The sequence below is a fragment of the Xyrauchen texanus genome, chromosome 50, assembly GCF_025860055.1.
Source record: "Xyrauchen texanus isolate HMW12.3.18 chromosome 50, RBS_HiC_50CHRs, whole genome shotgun sequence".
In the NCBI taxonomy this organism is placed as follows: Eukaryota; Metazoa; Chordata; class Actinopteri; order Cypriniformes; family Catostomidae; genus Xyrauchen; species Xyrauchen texanus.
The window spans coordinates 15,714,506-15,734,917 of NC_068325.1; the positions used below are offsets into that span (position 1 = coordinate 15,714,506).

At 39.6% G+C, this 20,412-nt stretch overlaps 1 protein-coding gene and 1 pseudogene across 2 annotated transcripts in view; both read right to left on the minus strand.

Annotated features, from left to right (window-relative positions):
• LOC127641080 (roquin-1-like) overlaps positions 1 to 18,250 on the minus strand; it is a 33,692-nt gene extending 15,442 nt beyond the window's left edge. For both annotated transcript variants that reach the window (XM_052123849.1, XM_052123847.1), the window contains exons 1-14: positions 18,150 to 18,250; positions 10,757 to 11,184; positions 7,962 to 8,082; positions 7,282 to 7,521; positions 7,020 to 7,195; positions 6,672 to 6,872; positions 5,355 to 5,487; positions 5,029 to 5,147; positions 4,816 to 4,928; positions 2,432 to 2,719; positions 2,086 to 2,273; positions 1,598 to 1,980; positions 514 to 687; positions 270 to 413 (exon numbers count right to left, since the gene is read on the minus strand). In XM_052123849.1, coding sequence (XP_051979809.1) covers positions 270 to 413; positions 514 to 687; positions 1,598 to 1,980; positions 2,086 to 2,273; positions 2,432 to 2,719; positions 4,816 to 4,928; positions 5,029 to 5,147; positions 5,355 to 5,487; positions 6,672 to 6,872; positions 7,020 to 7,195; positions 7,282 to 7,521; positions 7,962 to 8,082; positions 10,757 to 10,987 — 2,511 coding nt within the window. In that variant the 5' untranslated portion in view covers positions 10,988 to 11,184; positions 18,150 to 18,250. The remainder of the gene's footprint in view (positions 1 to 269; positions 414 to 513; positions 688 to 1,597; positions 1,981 to 2,085; positions 2,274 to 2,431; positions 2,720 to 4,815; positions 4,929 to 5,028; positions 5,148 to 5,354; positions 5,488 to 6,671; positions 6,873 to 7,019; positions 7,196 to 7,281; positions 7,522 to 7,961; positions 8,083 to 10,756; positions 11,185 to 18,149) is intronic.
• Positions 18,251 to 18,727: 477 nt separating this feature from the next.
• Positions 18,728 to 20,106, minus strand: LOC127641081 (SCL-interrupting locus protein homolog; annotated as a pseudogene).
• Between the last annotated feature and the right edge of the window lie 306 nt (positions 20,107 to 20,412).

Consider the following 20,412-nt stretch of genomic DNA (forward strand, 5'->3'; position numbering starts at 1 on the left):
GTGTTGTGGGTGGTTGCCAGGGCATTGCCATTCAGTTGCTAGGGACTTTTGAGTTTTTTTATTGCATTGCTATGCAGTGGCTCAGGTGCCTCCTTCAATGTTTGTATATAGATTTTTTCCACCTGTCAAGTGAAAGAGAAGTCTGATCGTTTATAAAAGTAATAGCACACCTCTCAACAAACAAGTGGAAAATATCACGTTTTCAAACTGCCTGAGAATATCCAAACCCAGACTCTGTGTACTCATAAACAGGCAGATCATGAACTTACTTCCATGACGTTCATGCCCTCTTTGGACTTCATATCCTTGCTGCCAATGTAGGAACCAAAGGTGTCACATGACCAAGGCGAATATGAGGAAGTGTAGTCTGACTCCCGGAAATGTCCAAAACCGTGGGAGTTCTTCTCCATGTACTGCAAATGTTATGAACATAGCCCATTTATTAGATTAGCTGGTAATATTACCAAAATGGTACCATCCCTTTTAGATTGGAGAAATATTCTTCTAGCTTACATGGCTTTGTCCTCTCATGTCCTGAGGGTAGCTGGGGTCGTAGGTGTGTGAGAGGGATGATGAGGAGCGGAAGGATGGATGTGAGACGGCCGTTCTCTCCTCCAGCTGGGCCATGATCTCCTGTCTACGACGGTGCAGGTAGTCTAGGGAGGATTGTGCTCGAGTGTAGGCATTCTGGGAAAAGAACAAGGGGACATTAGCAGGTTGTATCTTCTTAGAAGTTGAGACTGACTGCTTGGAGGACTACAGTGGCAAAAAAAAGTGTACCCTTTGGAATTAGCTGGTTTTCAAAACATGTAATCTAATTTTTATTAAAGTCACAGGTACAGACAAAGCACAATGTGCTAATGCTAATAACACACAACCAATTATAATCTTTCATATCTTTCTTGAACACATCCCTTTAAACATTAACAGTGCTGTGGAAAAAGTAAGAGAATCCCTAGGCTAAAGATTACAAAAAACTAATTTTTAAAACCTGGCATCCAATTAATGAAATGAGATTTCAGAAGAATAGTTGCTTAGAATTATGCTGGAAAGGGTTTTTTGGAAAGGGTCTTGAAGAGCTTAGATATTCATCTGTCCACAGTTAAACAAATCTTCTATAAATTGAGACAATTTAGTACTGTGGATACTCTCCCTAGAAGTGGTCATCCAGCCAAGATGAATCTCAGTTGCCTCTGAATCGAAGATGTCAATCGGCACATCTTATCACGTGACTTGAGCGCGTTACCACGGACACCTAGTGTGTGCGTGGAGGCTTCACGGTATTCATGCTTCATGGCATCCAAGCACAACTCCCCACGCTTCCCACCGAGAACCATATAATAGCAACCACGAGGACGTTAATCCAACGTGACTCTAACCACCCTAGCAACCGGGCCAATTGGTTGCTTAGGGATCCTTACTGGAATCAATCAACACGCCCTGGATTCGAACTTGCGACTCAAGATGCGGCAGTCAGCGTCTTTACTTGCTGAGCTTCCCAGGCCCCCCTGCCACTGTATCTTCTTAAAAATATGAGTAAATTACAGAATGTTCTTTATTTGGGTGAACTATCCCTTTAAGCAAGTATGAATCTTACCCTGTGGTAATTCCTGATCTGACTAGAGTGGTTATAATTCTCTGTGTCGTATCTCTCCTGAGCTGATTCTGGAAGGTATGGTGAAGCGGTGCTTTGGGGCTGGAGGGGTGGAGGGACGTCCAGAGGTGCTGGACTCCTCCTTACCATCTCTTCACGTGGGGGAAAAGCTTGGGAATGGGAGTGGCCTGAGTAAGCAGGGTGGCGGCGGTCATCATGGTGTGAAGGGTATCCATAATGGGAGCTGGAGGATGGGTTGGAGTACTGGCGCTCTGAGGCATAGGAGCTGGGGTAAGAGTCCTGATATGGTGCCATGCCTGGTTCTGAAGGTGGAGCAGGGTGGCGGCCGTAGCGTGAGTGGCCGTGGTGGTGGGGGTAAGGATTACCTGTTGAAATTAGGAAAATAAAGTCTTCTTAAACATTGCAAAGCAATACAGAAGTACAAACATAACTTGCTTTGTTGATTCAAAGAAAAATATTCATTTTAGTACCTGCAGCATACTGAGAGGACTCATATTGGGTGGAAGGGGGTGGCGCTCTTGTCTCAGGATAATAATGGTCAGGCTGGTGTGGTGGATACATGTGGGGAACAGACATGTGCTTCTGTCCAACTACACCATCACCTGCCATCCTAGAGTGGGGGTTCATGGGCCTCCCTGGTTTTGGGACCGAGTCCAATCTGCAAATCAAGAGAGAAAGTTATTTTTTTTGTGCTTGCTAAATGATTAAAATCATATATTTTTCAGATATTTCTGTTTAATGATCACTAAATTGACTGACTTTATTATAAATACTAAAATACATTGAACTACTTTAATACTATACTGAAAAACTCACGAGTCTGGAGGTGAGCTGGGGGCACTAAGGCTCCCAGAGTCCATTTTCCCTAGCTTGTGGAATGGGTCGTAAGATGGATCTGAGCCTCTTGAAACCAGGTGGGCAAGAGTAGATCCAGGGCCTGCTGGTAGGAAGCCGTTTGTGATGGAGGTCGGCTTGCATGGCAGTCCCTCCATGGACAGGATTTCCTCAGGCAACAGACCTGCGCCAAGGTCCATCTCATTCAGCTGGGTCAGGGACTGGCTGAGTTGACGATGCATTCCCAAACGTTTGTTCATCTTACGGTACCTGCCATTAGAGAAGAGAAGGTTAGGCTAATGGTAATACGGAGCACAAATATATGTGTTATTTTGTGTATTAACAAATTTTGCACTTATGTTCTACCTAGTTTTGTACTAGTTTGTGTTATAACAATGTTTGCACTGGTTTGTGTTATAACTATTTTTGCACTAGTTTGTTTTAACTAGTTTTGGACTAGTTTTTGATTTTAAAAGACCCCCTCCAGTGAAAGTCAAATTTTTAACCTTGGTTACATGTCCAGCAGTCAACGCCATGGTTGAGCATTTTTGCCTTGGAACTTCAGTGTCTCAAAAACACGGATTCAGACAGCCAGGGTTTCATAAGTCACAAACCTAAGGAACTCAACGTCAACTTGCAGGTGGGGCTTTCCATATCAATAGCATACGCTACAGCAAAGCAAGGGGTCTCAGGATATGCCAAGTGTAGCTACGTATCGGTATTTTGCAAAGTTGCGAAAGGACAAATTGTGAGTCTTCAATACCTTCAAGTATTACAAAAGGATATGAAAATCTGAGATAAATGGGTGCAGTTTATTTGGAAAAATCGTAATGTCCCACAAAAACTTCCAGAGAAATCTAAGTTTTGCTGTAATAATTTTCCAGAGAACTGTTTTGAAAATTGTACCCAAAAACAGAAGGGTTTTGCCACTTATATTGAAGCCCAACACAGATCCATCAATTTATTCTGGGGACACAGCAAGTAAGAGCCAACATGTTGGTCAACCGGTAAGTTTCTTTTCTTGTGTTTTATCCGTTGACGGTGTCCAAAACTTCTGCAGTGTGCTAGATAAAGTTAGCCAACGTTAGCATGCCAAGTTACATGATGATTCATGTCAAATGCTGTCAGGAAATGTTATATGGATGGGGTATGTTGATGAAGAAAGTTACTCAAAACATATCCATATTGTATATTACGATGAACTATATGGCTTTCTCCAGAGACTTTCTATGATGTTACTGTGTTTCAGAAGGGGCAAATTATTGGCTTGCATCAAGCAAAGAAAACAACTAAGGAAATTGCTGAAATCACTGGAATTGGTTTAAGAACTATCTAACGCATTATTAAAACCTGGAAGGATAGTGGTTAACCGTCAGCTTCACAGAAAAATGTGGTTGGATAAAAATCTTGAATGATCATGATCGGAGATCACTAAAAAGCTTGAAGTCACAGTATATGTTAAATAGTGAAAGTAAGAGCATTTCCACATGCACAATGGGACAAGAACTTACAGAATTGGGACTAAACAGCTGTGTGGCCACAAGAAAACCACTTGTTAGTGAGGCAAATCAGAAAAAATGACTAAAATGTTCTAGTGAGCATAAAGATCAGACTGTGGAGCAATGGAAGACGTCATGTGGGCTGATGAGTCCAGATTTACTCTATTCCAAAGCGCATGAAGCAATGCACCCGTCATGCATAGTGCCCAATGTACAAGCCTCTGTAGGCAGTGTTATGATCTGGGGTTGCTTCACTTGGTCAGGTCTAGGCTCAGTAACTATTATAGTATATTATGTGGTAACAAAATGAAGTCAGCTGACTACCTGAATGTACTGAATGACCAGGTTATCCCATCAATGGATTTTTTCTTCCCTGACTAACAGGCATATTCCAGGACGACAATGCCAAAGTTTATCGTGCTCAAACTGTGAAAGAGTGGTTCAGGGAGCATCATTTTCACACATGAATTTGGGTTGTGCTGGACAAGACTTTACAGAGTGGTTTGACTCTCCCATCATCAATAAAAGATCTCGGCCAAAAATTAATATTGGAAATAAATGTTGTGACATTGCCTAAGTTTGATGAATGCACACCATAATCAACGCTAAAGGAGGTCCAACTAAATATTAGACTATGCAACTTTTTTTGGACATGGCAGTGTAGATTTGCATTTGTTTATGTGTTTTAACTAGTTTTACACTAGTTTCTTTTAATAAGTTTTGCACTAGTGTGTATTTTAAGTTTTATGCTAGTTTGTGAGCTGCTTAGTTTTGCACTTTTGTTTAACTTGTTTTGTGTGCGTTTTAAATTTTATGCAAGTTTGTGATCTGCCAAGTTTTGCACTTTTGTTTCAACTTGTTTCTTACTTTTCCAGTTCTTCCTGAGAGTGGGCAAATGTGCAACTTGCTCCACGAGGGCAGCCTCCTTTCTGTTTCATGTCCCGGCACATGTAGGTCTTGTATTTGCTGTGCTGGGGTGGCTGTGGAAATATGGGGATATGCTTGCTCACATTTCTATTGGAGTAATTTAAGTATGTGACCTGTGCGGGCGGCTGTGACATAGGCGATGTGGTTACTGACCTGCTGCTGATCACTTCCCTTCTTGCTGTGGTTCTGGATGAAATCCACCAGGCCGTGCACCACCGTCCGCACTGCTTCCAACCCTTTGGCTAGCTGCTCCCATGTGGGTGCAGGGGCATCTATTAGTGAAAAATTAAGCACAAACAAAATTCAGGATTTAAGCACATCATTTTTAATGAACAAAATATAATAAAAATATATTTAGTGTATTTGGTGTATATAAATATAATAAATGCATTTACACTTAGTGATGTGTTTTGTGGAAGTGCCCAGAAAGTTATGAATACATGTTTGTGTGCGTATTTGTGATATGCAAGCAGGTGAACCTGGGCTGGGGTCAATGTCGGCCAGCAGTTCCAGATGGGGTCTGAGGCGGTTGAGATTGGCTGGATCTCCAGTTCTCTGCAGGGCAATGGTGAGTTCCTGTACGCTCTGAGCAAATGATGCTGGTGTCTGCAACTAACATACACATTACCACATAAACACATACTTTACATACTGGCATGACAAAATCAACAAGTATGAATAAGTTTTAATGTATGAAGTGGAGTTTCACTACACCCTACAGCATTCTTTCTATATGCAGGGAGGTGTGAATGGAAAATGTAAACACATAAGTGCCAAAGCCACCTTAAAATAAATTATATGGCACCTCCTTGTGAGGCCTTAAAATAATACCCAGAGAACAATATGAACATGATCAGTGAGTAATTTAAGCTATAATTCCCAAAAATGTAATCATGAATCATTCCAAAATGTGTCTCAAATGCTTCTGTTTAACAGTTTCTTCTTAAATTTAGTAACCCTACCTTAAAAACCCATAACAAATACATAATTTAATTAGCTTTAAAAGTTATTTTGATGATTGTAGATCTACAAATGAATAAGCACTGCTGATAACAGGAATGAACTTTAATTGCTACTCAATGCATATACCCCCAACCAGCTACAACATTACCATCTGCCTAATATTGTGTAGGCCCCCTTCATACAGCCAAAACAGCACCAACCCGCATCTCAGAATAGCATCCTGAGATGATATTCTTCTCAACACAATTGTACAGAGCGGTTATCTGGCTGACACCAACAGTCATGCCATGGTCTAAATCACTGAGATCAAATGTTTTTCCCATTCCGATGGTTGATGTGAACATTAACTGAAGCTCCTGACCCACATCTGCATGATTTTATTCACTGCACTACTGCCACATGATTGGCTGATTAGTTAATCGCATGGATGATTGTTGGTGCCAGATGCACTGGTTTGAGAATTTCTGTAACTGCTGATCTCCTGGGAATTTCACGCACAAAAGTCTCTAGAATTTACTCCGAATGGTGCCAAAAACTAAAAACATCTAGTGAGCGACAGTTCTGCAGATGGAAATGCTTTGTTGATGAAAGAGCCATTGGCCAGACTGATTCGAACTGAAGTCTACGGTAACTCAAGTAATCGCTCTGAACAATTGTGTTGAGAAGAATATCATCTCAGAATTCTATTCTGAGATGCGGGTTGGCGCTGTTTTGGCAATATGAAGGGGGTCTACACAATATTAGGCAAGTGGTTGTGGCTGATCAGTGTATAGTAAATCAAACTAGTGAAATAAAATTACCGTAAATAAAACTAACGATTTTGCCATTTATACCTTGTCTATAATGGACTGCATGTGGGATTTGTGGGACTGGTCCCCATACAACAGAGAGGACCACTGGTCAGGGGCAATCCTCAGTCCACCCTCCATAGCAATCTGAACGATCTGAGAGTCATGTTCTCTCCGAAGAGCCTCATATGTGCGAAACTCTTCCTTTAATTGCATCAAGGAGGAATCCTCGTCACGCTTGGTGACCTGAGGAAAAGAAAATGTAATTAAAAAAAATACACTTAATAAGATATGCAGGAAATTACGTATTCCTTCCACTTCTATCAAATAAAGATTCCCAAAAAATCTGTAACAAAAAGAAGCATCAATAATGTAAAGGAAAAGCAGAGGCACCTTGAAGCAGGAAGCCCTGTACAAGAGCTGAACCACGTGTCCAATGCTGGTTTTAGAGGCCTGGGGGAAACGGGGTTCAAGTCTTTGGACCACAAACAGGACCAGAACCTTCCGTGAGAGGGCAGAACCATCTTCCAGAGCAAGCAGAACTAGTTTCAATGCCTCTTCTTGCATGGCTATAGAACAGCAAGAAATTGATTAGCTCCCACATAAAAAACAAAATCACCTGCATAAAATAGGTAAAACATTGCCTAAGCATTACCAGGGCCAAGGAATTGGCAGCCCCTGGCTCTGACAGCGGCCCACAGGTTGGAGGAGAGCTGCTGGGGATTTTGGTGCTGCAGGATGAGTTCAGTGACCGTGCGTTCACCCAGAGATCGAGCTGCCCTCATGGCCCTGATCCGGCCCTCCTCCTCCACCAGCTGGCAGTGCACTAGAGTCACCAGCTTCCTCTGCATGGGTCTGCTGAGCACGCTCTGAGCGGCGCCATTCAGCCCTGCACCTGCACGAACCAAGATGAACAACAATCAAGCATTAATAGTGTCCTCTGTGTAAAGGCTGGTCATATTTTTTTGCACTGAAAAATTGTGTGAATATTACATAACTATGTTTGTTGGAACAATATGCACTAGTTTTCCTGACACAAATTACATATCTCGGATTGAAGACCACACAGGATTTCAGTTAATAGATCTTTTTGTTTGGAACTATGTTTAATCTGTAACTGTGGAGCCACTGTTCAATCTGTAACATGGCTTTACATTTTTCAGCTACTAGTTGAGCTTAACACATAGTAGAAGTCTACATCAAAAGTAATGAATTTCAAAAGTGGAAACCATTTGTACATACAAGATTTTTTAACACTAAGTAAGTCACTTGATAAACGGTTAATGAATCAAGGGTAAAGATTGTTATTTGAATGTAATTTAAAAATGCAGAGACCTCTGCTATTGCTGAGGGGTTTGAGATAGAGGGCCAGATCCTCCACACATGTGCGAGACTCCTCATAGTGCTTGATGTCCTCTCCAGCTGTCAGCAAGGTAACAGGTTCAGGACTGGAAACCTGTGGAAGAAAATAAGACATTATATTGAACATTCCATATTAAGATTTCCAGTACACCTAATAATTGTTCAGACACCTACAGATAGTTCTCGTGCACCTATACATAGTCCTTGAACACCTACAGATAATTCCAATACACCTAAAGATTATTTCCATACACATATGGATGGTTCTTGCACACCTAGTGATAATTCCCACACACCTATAGATGTATCTCACACACCTATAGATGGTCATTATACACCCAGAGATAATTCCTATACACTTAAAGATTATTCCATACACCTAAAGCTAATTCTCGTGCACCTCGATACCCGGCCCACACGACTCCACATGCTGAAGTGTCCTTGGGCAAGACACTGAACCCCAAGTTGCTCCCATTGGCAGGCTAGTGCCTTGCATGGCAGCTCTGCTGTCATTGGTGTGTGAATGGGTGAATGAGACGCAGTGTAAAAAAGTATTAAAAAGTGCTATATAAGTGCAGACCATTTACCTAAAGCTAGTTCTCGCCCACCTAAAAATAGCTCTCGTACACATAAAAATAATTCACATACACCAAAAGATAATTCTCATAATAATAGGTGTTGTATACCTAAAGATAATTCTTGTACAACTAAAGGGCCTTGTTTGCATTCTTCACATAACTGGGCAGAACAGATGTGCTTTTAAATTCTGTAGGCATTCCTCTATGTGTTCCTCTCCTACATGCATAACATGTTCACACCCACAGAAAACATCATGTGAAGAAATTATTTGCATAACATTATGCATGTTGTTAATAAGAAGAACAGTTAGAGGAACAAGAAATTTGCCCAAAAAAAGGGGCTGTTGATGCCGTCTAATTTGGATGGCAATATGTAATTGGACTATAAAATGCACAATGATTGCAATAATCTCAAATAATTAAAACATGCCAACTATGTAATAACTGGGAGAGGCCTACCCATCACAAAGGGTGTGTGTGTTTTATGTCTAATTTTGAAGGATTTTTACAGAAATCAAAAGATCTGGGCTGTGAATGAAGTGAATTAACAAATGTTGATTAAACTGTTATTGTCTTTGTGGTTTTCCTTGACTGTTACTGTCATGGAAGTGTGCGTATCAGTAAGGAAGCTCCGTTTATATATTTAGACTGCATAAACTCTTAAGTTCTCCTTCTCTGACCATGATGACTCTGCTGAAATCTGCTGTTAGCTGGACACGCACACAAATCTAAAGATGTGCAAACATCTCACACACTTCAGTATGACACATCGTGGCTCCAATCCAGAACAACAAGCTGATTGTTAGAAATGCCCTGTGATCTGTTGAATAGCAACATCTCTCCATTTTGCCCTTGACCTTTACTTTGCTAATGCTACATCTTTTATCGTTTAGAAGAACAAGCAGTAAAACACCTTCAGCTAAACTGCAACTGCTGCACTGTACGCATTACCAGTACAGTCTGGTCTATTTGTCCCATGTTGTGATCATTATAGCAGTAATTTAGAAAGGGATAAAAAGTGCATTGTTTGAGTTACAGGGAACTGCGGTAGCTCTACTTCCTTGTCCTAGCTGTTGCATGACTTTGAGGCTAGGGTGGGGGCCAAAACATAAAAATGCATGGCATGAGTTAAGCAAATCTGGTACAAATAAATATATTCCTTGCTTGGTACAGAGTGAACTATCCTCGTCTTGTTTACAGTAATGTCTCATTGGTCTTTTGCACATTTCAAACAGAACTGGGGTCAGTGCTTGGCTCATGGTGCATTGGAAGCTTTGCAAGCAAGATCCAAAATTAACACTCACCAAGCACTTTTCCACCGCACGTTACGGTTCGACTCGACTCTGCTCGCTTTACTTTACTGAGCTTTCTTTTCCACTGCAGTTTAGTGCAGCCTCAACGTGGGTGGGATTATAGGCTGATCATCATAGTTACGTTGCCCAATCCAGCTCTCGTTGGATCCTCTCCTCAACTACTAACAAGAGGAATGTTTGCACCTCGTTTATTGACCACAGTGTGGTTTTGCACATAGCCATTTCTGCTATCGCTGTTGCTAACTTTAAAACTAGTAGGTTGATGTCCCGTGTCGAAAATCCAGTGATGCTGGTAGTGACGATTCTCTCTGACCAATCAGTGATCTGCAGGGTTTTGACTTCACGTATAGTATCGGCTTGGCTTGCTTGGAACCTTGACCAAGGTGGCACTAACTAAAGTACCAGGTACTATCCACAGTGGAAAACCCACAAAAAGCGAGCATAGTCGAGTCGAGCCGTACCGTGCACTGGAAAAGTATTGATTAGTATTTTTGTCTTGTTTTCTAGTAAAAACATCTAAACATTCTTAAAATCAGATATATTTACTTGACAAGGAAAATGGTATAAGATAGTTTGAAGAGAAAACATGTGTTTTGTTTTAAGAATATTTAGATATTTTACTAGAAAACAAGACAAAAATTCTAATTGAGAAAATCATTTCTTTGCAGTGTAAATAAAATATATTTATTCTGCCAGTGGCCAGAAACTTTATTAGGAAATATAACATAATACTTTGGTATAAACTGAATTGTTAGAATAAGCTAAATAATGCCATTGAGATCAAGGATATTTTATGGCTGAGAACCTCAATTCACTAGGCATTGGAAGGTTTGACAAAAATTACGTTTGGACCCAGCCTGCATGTGTCAAGACTTACCTGTCCACTAACAAGCTGTAGAAGGGCGGTGTTGACGGGCAGTTGCTCGATATCCGTATTGATTGCGGTCTGATCGAACGGGCAGGCTTTGCGATGCAGTTTGTTCAGGCACATTTTGCACACGGTGTGGCCACAGCCCAGGCTGATGGGCTTGCGGTGGCTCTCCTCGAAGGTTTGTGTGCAGATGGGACACAATAGAAATTCGGTCCATTGCGGGGCTTGCACAGGCATTGTAACGAAGTGACAATGATGCACTGGTCCCAAAGATCTTCTCTTACTGCAGCATTTGTTTTTGTATTTGTTTTGTGTAAAACAATATGGCAAGTCCTATAGGTTCCACTAGAACCAATAACGCTCTTCCAAAGATCAGAATTTTTAAATATGTTCTGGCATTGTGGGCGTTCAGCACATAGTGTGAAAAACATAACCTGCAAAACAGAAGAAAAAAAAATACAAATTAGAGAGAATTAACTTGGAGATTTTACTATAAAAAGGTTCTAGCCTGGCAAAACAACACATTAACTTATGCCATGTAATCACTAATAGGTTAGTGTTTAAAAAAGTTTTCAACTTTCTAATTGTATGACAAAGTATGCCATTATGGAGAGCATTTTGTAGTTGATGCCAGCAGAATATTAATCACTACATTAATTCACCTCTATATGTTCTTGCTAAACGAATTCCACAAGGAAGTCAATCTCGTAATTATGGTATTTCTGACATGAACTCGTCATAAAAAAAACACATGAAAATGCATTTCATACATTCAATGACTTGAACATGATATTCATTCAAATATATCACAATATTTATAAGAAAATACTTCTTGAATTCCATGTTGAACATTTGTATGAAATCCTTTTTGAGAAATAATTAAGATGTGTACACTCAAAAATATTAGGGAATGTAAACACTTAGAACACAAGTCTTTTTTTGAGTCATTAAATCTAAATTTTTGTTGAAAACAAAAAATAGGTTGAAAACAAGTTTTCAAAAATACATGAAATCAACACAAACACAAGGTGCATCCCGAATTGCATACTTCTGCACAATTCTATGCATTTTGTAGAGTAAGTAGCGTGAACTGTGTGTTTAGGCTGTAAATTCAACAAAATGAAAGAGTACTAGGAGTACACGGATGTAGTTCTTTAACCGAAATATGGAACTGTGAAATGTTGGACACTTCATGAGAGATGAACATTCTAAGTGTTGAATTGATGTTGGGTAACACACTAAAGCTAACAGCAATATTTCACGTGCGGCTGAAATGTCACTTCCGTGAGCTAAAAAACAGTGAATGCTTCCATGTAGCCTATAATATTGTTTGAGAATTATAAGAGTTTTCTGTGTAGGTTTTATAATGTTTTATTAATTTGTTTCTTTTTAACATTTTATAAGTTCTATTAAATTCTGTTATTAATGTTTGTAAAAAATTGTACAGCACTTTGGTTACAACATTTGTTGTTTTTATGTGTGCTTTATAAAAAACTTGACATGTAGTAAAAAGACGTTCGTGTTCCTTCACTTTGAAAATTAATTCACTGGTTGGCAATGTGCATAGTATATACACTGATGAGCCAAAACATTATGACCACACACAGGAGAATCAATTAACGTTGATCATCTCCTAACAAGGCCACATGTCAAGGTCTGGGTAGATTAGATGGTATGCGAACAATCAGTTCTAGTAGTCAACATGTTAAATGCTGGAGAAATGGGCAAGAATAACGATCTGATCGACTTTGACAAGGGTCAAATCTTTATGGCCAGAACATCTCTGAAACGACAAGACTTGTGGGGTGCTCCCAGTCAGCAGTAGTGAGTACCTACCAACAGTGGTCCGAGGAGGGGCAAACCACAAACCAGCAACAGGGTGTTGGGCACCCAAGGCTCATCGATGCATGAGGGCAACAAAGGCTATCCCGTCTGGTCTGAACCTACAAAAAGGTCTACTGTGGCACAAGTCACAGCAATTTTTAATGATGTTAAGGGAGGAATGTGTCACAACACACAGTGCATCGCACTCTGCTGTGTATGGGACTGCATAGCCGCAGACCGATCAGAGAGCCCATGATGAACCCTGTCCAACGTCGAAAGCACCTACAATGGGTACACGAGTGTCGGAACGGACCTTGAAACAGTGGAAAAAGATCACCTGTTTTGAGGAATCCTGTTTTCTTTTACATCACATGAACGCCTGTGTATGTGTTTGCCCTTTACCTGGGGAAGTGGTGGCACCAGGATGCACTGTGGGAAGACAACAAGCCGGTGGAGGGAGTGTGATGCACTGGGCAATGTTCTGCTGGAAAATGCTGGGTCCGGCCATTCATGTGGACGTCAATTTGACACGTGCCACCTACCCAAACATAGTTGCAGGCCAGGTACACCACTTTATGGCAATGGTATTTCCTGATGGCATTGGCCTCTTTCAGCAGGATAATGCGCCCTGTAACACTGCACACATTGTTTGGGAATGGGTTGAGGAACATGATGAAGAGTTCAAGGTGTTGCCCTGGCTTCCAAATTCCCCAGATCTCAATCCAATTTAGCATCTGTGGGATGTGCTGAACCAACAAATCCAATCCCTGGCAGCTCCACCTCTCTAATGTCTTGGTGCCAGATACCACAGGACACCTTCAGGTGTCTTATAGAGTCCATGTCTCGGTGGATCTGCACTGTTTTGGCGGCATGCAGAGGACCAACAGCATATTAAGCAGGTGGTCATAATGTTAAGGCTCATCTGTGTAGCGCAAGTGCACAGTGTTTGGAGAGTCATTTGGGGCACGGCTATGGATTAGCTATATTTCAATGAGTTTGGGAGCTTAAACTAAATTTTTAAAAGATGCTAATGACTCAAGTAAAGATTGCAATTGTTTTAAAGTTATTTTGGTGTCAAAGAATTCTAACCAGTAAAAAGCATTTTGACTAACATAAAACCTTTCAAGCTTTTTGGCTCGGAGGAAGTCTTTTGGCAGAAACATCGGTTTTTAAGTCCTCTACTGCTAAATAACAAAACATTTTTCTAGAGGCATTTTTTAGAGTGCAGACCTGCTCTTATTTTTGCTATAGTTCCTTGGCCTCGGCACCTGAACATGCAGTGGCGTTTGTTTGAATCCTTTTGGCTGTACCCGACAACGCTTCTCCAGTCATTTCAACATGAGCCAGATAAACCATTCAGTCATGGGAACTCCAGAAAAGCTGTAATAACCTGACTCATCATTTAATATAGCTTAGTCTGCTAACCGTACGTTAAAGCAGCCCAATATAGCCATTATATTTCAAAAACAACACCCTCAGAAAACAAAACTTAGGGGAATTTCAAATGACTAATAAATGCGTGAGGTTAGACAGTTCCACTGGGAGACATCACAAGGAAGCATTAATCAAACAAAAACATGTTACGTGCCACACACTGTGACTCATCAGAATATCAAGGCTGCTTTTCTAAACTCAGCACCCCTTGGTTACTATTGCTTGCTCTATAAGCTTTGCAGAACAAAGCGGTTTTTGGAAAAATACTCTCCTAAACAGAATTGATATTCTTAAGTGCGTTGGAATGAAGAGTTTAAGAACAATTGAAAATGTTAAGGCATATTTATCTGATGTTTTTTAACACCGTAATTCGATTGAAAACTGTTGGGACTATGAATTATAATTGAGGCAAACAATTATTACTCTCACTTGAAGAGAGAAAAGTGTAATTTGATGGCGATTACACACCTGATAACATTAGTAAAGTGAACAGAACCGCTCATAACGTCTAATAACACTCACTATGATGGTGAACTCTTAATTTATGCCTTTATAGCCCGATACATAAATAAATTAACGTAAACTTATTAGCTTTAGTTTACCTTAAAGGAAATGTAGGTGTCCTTGCGGATGTAATACATGTTAATTTGGAAATGAGGGTGGACACGGTTTAATCCATAGCAATCTCTTCTCAAGATTTAAAGATCTTTTTTTTAAAAAAAAACTAAAAAATCATTGGGTGTTTGTTTCCACTCTAGGTACCTCATTTCAATATTAAAAGTGACCCAACAAGGTTTTTGAATTTATTTTGGATAATTTCTCAAATTCTGCTTAAAACTACTAAAAACACACATCACTCCCATACACTTTTGTTGTAAAAAAGCAAATACTTGTCAGAGAAATGGAGGACGGCAACAGTAGCTAAGATAGGATTGCTCCGGAATGCTTTTAAAAGCAGGGCTTAGCGAAGGGTCAATTGCAACAATGATGCCTATTTTTTTACATTGTGACATTTTCATGAGAGTTATTAACATTTTATATTGGGTATCATGATATTCGCATTACAGAAATGTAAAAACAACGCTTTATATATTTTTGGGATAAGTGGCCTATTTATACATTCACCAAGCACTTTATTAGGAACACTATAGTCCTAATATAGTGCCCCATGTGGTCTTCTGGTGTTGTAGCCCATCCGCCACAAGATACTATTCTGCTCACTACCGTATCCTTTCTGTAAGCTCAAACCTGTTAGGCCATTCTCCGTTGACCTCTCTCATCAACAATGTGGTTTCATCCACAGAACTGCCCCTCACTTGATGTTGTTTTTTTATGCACCATTCTGAGTAAATTCTAGAGACTGTTGTGCATGAAAATCCAAGGAGATCAGCAGTTACAGAAATACTCAAACCAACCCACCTGGCAACAACAATCACACCACGGACAAAATCACTACGATTACATTTTTTCCCCCATTCTGATGGTTGATGTCAGCATTAACTGAAGCTCCTGACACATATCTGCGTGATTTTATGCATTACACTGCTGTCAAATGATTGGCTAATTACACGCATGAATAAGTGAGCAGGTGTTCCTAATAAAGTTAACAGTGAGTATGTCATAAGACTTTAAATTTCAAGATTTTGATAAAAAATAAATACAATAAACAAAAAAATAAACAATGGGAAAAGTGAAAGTAAAATGTCCAGACGCATTATTGTAAGGAGATTTTGGGGGGTAAAATGTGGCATATGGGGCAGTCACACTAGGTTTCGGGCATGCAAATTGTTTTGTACAATGCAACAGACCAGGATATGATATCACACAGGAGGACTTCCGGTGTAAGTAAATAATACATCTCAAATAACAAATAATATCTTAAAAATGTTCAAATTCATTGTCAACTCATTTTCCTGTAAAAATAAAACACGCAGCTTTAAAATATGTATTCTTTGTATTGAGCCAAGAGGTCAGCGTGTGACATTTTGATATTCTACTGGGCATGCGGCACCCTCGGTTGTTTACAAAGCTTGAACTTTTGTACGCAGCGTTGTACGAAATTCCTTCATGTGAGGTCGCATTTCCGGCCAGCTGCATTTGAATGGGAGTGAATGGAGCGTAAAGTGTAGGATGACTGCCCCTTTAGTGTCCTGAAAATAAAGTCATAATGCAAAGAATCTTAATTGTCCTCCTTGTAGGCTTCATTTTCTTTATGCAAAACATAATTTCTTATATTTCTGTGCTGTTTGGAAACCTCCACCCCATTGTAATGACAGCAAGAATGCCATATTGCCTTTCGCAAGAAATTCTCCAGTACTTTCGACCATCATTAAATGGTGTGCAATTGGGACAATCACACTTCAGTGGAAACAACTATATAAAAAAAAATGGCTTGGACTTTCTTAAAGCCTTTCATAACTTTTACATAACAGTTGCATGTATACATGCGAGTCAAATGCATGCTCTCCGCCCATGCAACAAAGGTACTTCCTCTTGTGGTAGCCATTAAAAGCATCACTTTAAGTGGGCACACCCACTCGCTTCCTGTATGTCACATACTGGTTCATTGGCACCACCGATTTTCCCCAGGACTATAAATAGGTATGCGAGGTGGGCAATCAAATGGTTTTGACAAAAGGGGAACCTCTGTGGTGACACTGGTGTGGGAAGTGAATAACCGTGCATCTGAGCACCAGGAAGCAAGCCTGTTCTGACAGGTACCTTGGTAATATTTTAACCATTTCTCAGAACCCATCTACAAAGAATTTATGTCAAAAATGCAATGTCATGAGGTGGCAAATAGTTCGGAAATTGGAAACTTGGAGGATAGTGAACCAGTTTATCCACTAGATATGACTAATTTCAAGGCATATGACTTCAATGATGGCATGTTATTAATTCAAATGCTGATTTACACTCCTGCCATTCGTTTACTTAACTAAAAAAATAAAAATGACTAACAAAACCGACCAGCCTTGCTACTGTAGTCATGGAAAACCATTGCCTTTAGACAATATCATGCCATATATATATACATACACACACACACACAAAACACTGAAAATCCCCTAAAGCGGTTTACCAAAGCCTAGAAGTGCCATTGAATTGTATATTAAGGTTTAATTATGCATTGATCAATCGCCTCTGGTTTATTAAAAATCAAATCCTATTTGATCTGTTCCAGGAAAGACGGCAACAATGAACACATGTGGTTAAGCAACACGAAAGAAGCCAAAAGCAGCAAAACAAATGTATTATAATGCCACAAGCTTCCCAAGAACTCACAATAAAAGACTTCTTGTGAAACTAGATTAGATTTCTTTTTTTCAGGCCCTACAGGAAATGGGAAAACGAGACAAAGCCCATTGACTACGGCTGCTCATACTTGAAATAGGTTTCAAATAGTCACATAAATCCCCCAAACCTTATAGAATTATGTTATGTCATGTTAAGTGGCTTATTTGAGCCCATGCCAAGAAATAAATATTAAACCGAAAGCTCTTGAATTATCTGTTTGAAATGCTATGCTAGTCAGCTAGCATGTTGAAAAACAAACAGCCCTTTCTAGATGTTAAATAATCTAAACCAGATTACAAAAAATAAACAGCCTCGTATATCGTTTCTAAACATTAAATACGTGAAGTTTAAAGTAAACTATCCAACGTATATGTGGTTCTGAACGATTAAAACACAAACATAAATGTGAACGTTAACAGTTAGTCGGTGTGCTAACAAAACAAAGCATGTAGCTTTCGGCTAAAACGTCAGGTACCAATTAAAGCGGTTTTACTATAAAGCTACTGGTGCCTATAATAATGCGAGTTTTAAATAAACTTTTTAAAAGCCAACAAACTGAACAGTAACCGAAAATAATATATATGTTTAACTAAATTACGTTCTCGTGTACAATAGCATTTATGCTACGCCGGTTGCTGCATCTGCAAAAACGTCTTGCGTTATAAAGCTTGAAACGTGTTTTAAACCGTTTTTTAACGATAACGTAAATTTGATAGTTTTATATGCGATTCTCGGCGGTTTTCGGTTATTTCACATCGTGTAAAACATTGTGTATTTTTTTTTAATGCATACAGGTTAAATGGCAATAAATCTACATGATGTAAGGAGTAAATTATGTACTTACAATGTTTGGTTAAAGCTCAATCTTCACAGAAGAAAGGCGAGAGTTGAGTTTCGCATGTGCTGTAATGGAAATTTCTTTGGAGTGACTGTCTTGATTCTCAGCGCTCCGGTAAATGAACTACAGGATTGCGCAACCGGAGATCATCATGAGCTCCATCACACTCATCCTGCATGCAAGTTCATAACTGTGACTAAAATACACTAGACAGCCTTTTTGAAATTGGTGCCTAGTTTGGCATCTCCCTGGGTTTTAAAACAGCTCATCAGCTTTATCTTTGGTAAGGGACGATGATAAATTAGAGAGGTTTTATCTGAGGTCTCATCCGCATTCAGAACCACAGATTACGTTTTGAAAGAAATGTTTGTTCATGCAAAAATTCACCATCACGATGCCAGGATGTTGCTTTATGGTTTCTAAAGTGGTTTGACTGATTTTTAGTGCATTGATAAGTGGTTGATAGTGTGTTCTGAATGGTTGCTAGGCAGTTTCTTTAGTCTTGGCCAATGGTTCCAAGCCTAAATTTCTATGATATTCTGGTTCCTAAATATGTCTTCTATATAGCAAGTCCATGGTTTTGTTGTTTTTTCTTTAATGTTAGTAGCACAGGAGGGGTGGTTTGTGGTACAAATTACACCTCAAAGTTGAATATTTAGGTCATGTATTTGAACAGACCATGCTCTATCTGGATACATGAATTACAGATGCCAATCAAAAAGTTTCTGTCATCAATACATGACATGTACAAATTATATAAAAAGAATACATCACTCCATTTAATTATGAGAGAAACACATACTTGAAGGACTATAAGAAGGACATACAAATGACAAAAAAGTCAGTAGTATTTCTCCCTTTCGTCTCTACGCTGAAATTAGTTGCACCCATTTTAGGAACATAATCTGAGAGAGACAAGTAATGCCAAAAAAAGAAAATTTATCTAAAAAAAATATTAAATATTAATAAAGTTAATGACCGCATTTATTAAGTAAATGTGTAAAAAACGTTCAAGTTTCCACAAGAAAGAAAAAGAACATTTAAAGCCCCTTAGGGCTAGACAAAACAAGATGAAGGTTACAGACAATAAAACATACATAAAAGCCTTCCGTGGAAAGAGTTAGTACACTTAAAAACAAAATCATGTTATGACTGTAAACAATGGATGACAAAAACACAAGGTGGAATCTGAGGGATATTTTCAAACTTGAAAGACTCCTCGGATCCCTTTTACACATGGTGAACTTTACGATATTCTCCATGACGCATTTTAGAAGAGCTTGGGTAGTTGCTGTAACCTACTCCAATACAGAAAATTTCACACCAACCCCTGAGACTCAGAATCTTCCTGTGTCCTCTGGTTTACAGTTAGTGAAGACCTGCGTTGAGACAGAATATTCTTTGCAACATACTCTGGTTTGAACTGCCCAGCACAAGAAGCTGCATTTTGGGGTGCAAATCTTGGATTAAAAACTCGAGTCTCCAGAGGAGATACATGAAGATTGGCGACTGGTAGAATCTGCTTATTTGTAATGTTTTTGAGAACCTCAGCACTTTGATATTCATGTTCTAACCAAACGTTCACGTTTGAGGTTACATGCTATACAGAACACCCAATAACAAAGTCAATCAGCACGGAGTCCTCTTGTTCTTCTTCTTCAGTGCCGTTTTCTCCTTCAATGAGTCCATATTTCTTCATGTACTAACAAGTAGCTAGAGACATATTGCTAAAGGATAATATACAGAGTCCACACTGCTCTTTTCTGGAGCAGACCTTCTCAGGAGAATTGCGCTGGGGTCTGGGTGTGGGCCGCGAGTTGCTTAAATACTTAAGTTCTATGGCATTGGCTTCAAGGGTCAGGTCTATGCTGCTGCTAGATCCCCAAATACTTGTCCCGACAGTTTCGGAAAGAGCCAGTCTTGGTATCACTGCCTCAGGGTTAATGCAAGCGAGGGCGCTAAAGAGAAGATGTTAATGAAAAAAAATTACTAGCAAGAAATCAGACTTTCCAAGGCCCAAACAATCAATTATCATGTATTGTTGACAAATCGAGCTACAGCAGGTTTTTGCATAGTCGAGCTAGTCTTTATCCGTCTGTCCTTGATCCCTTCAATATTTTAAGGGAGGACATCAGATGAAGAAGTGACATTGGTTTTGCACGCTAACATGACTCAAACGTCAACCTGAAACATCAAAAAAAATAAGTCAGCTATCTAGCTACTGAGCTAGATTTATTAGTAGGAAGTTGTTGCTCACGATGACATCAGT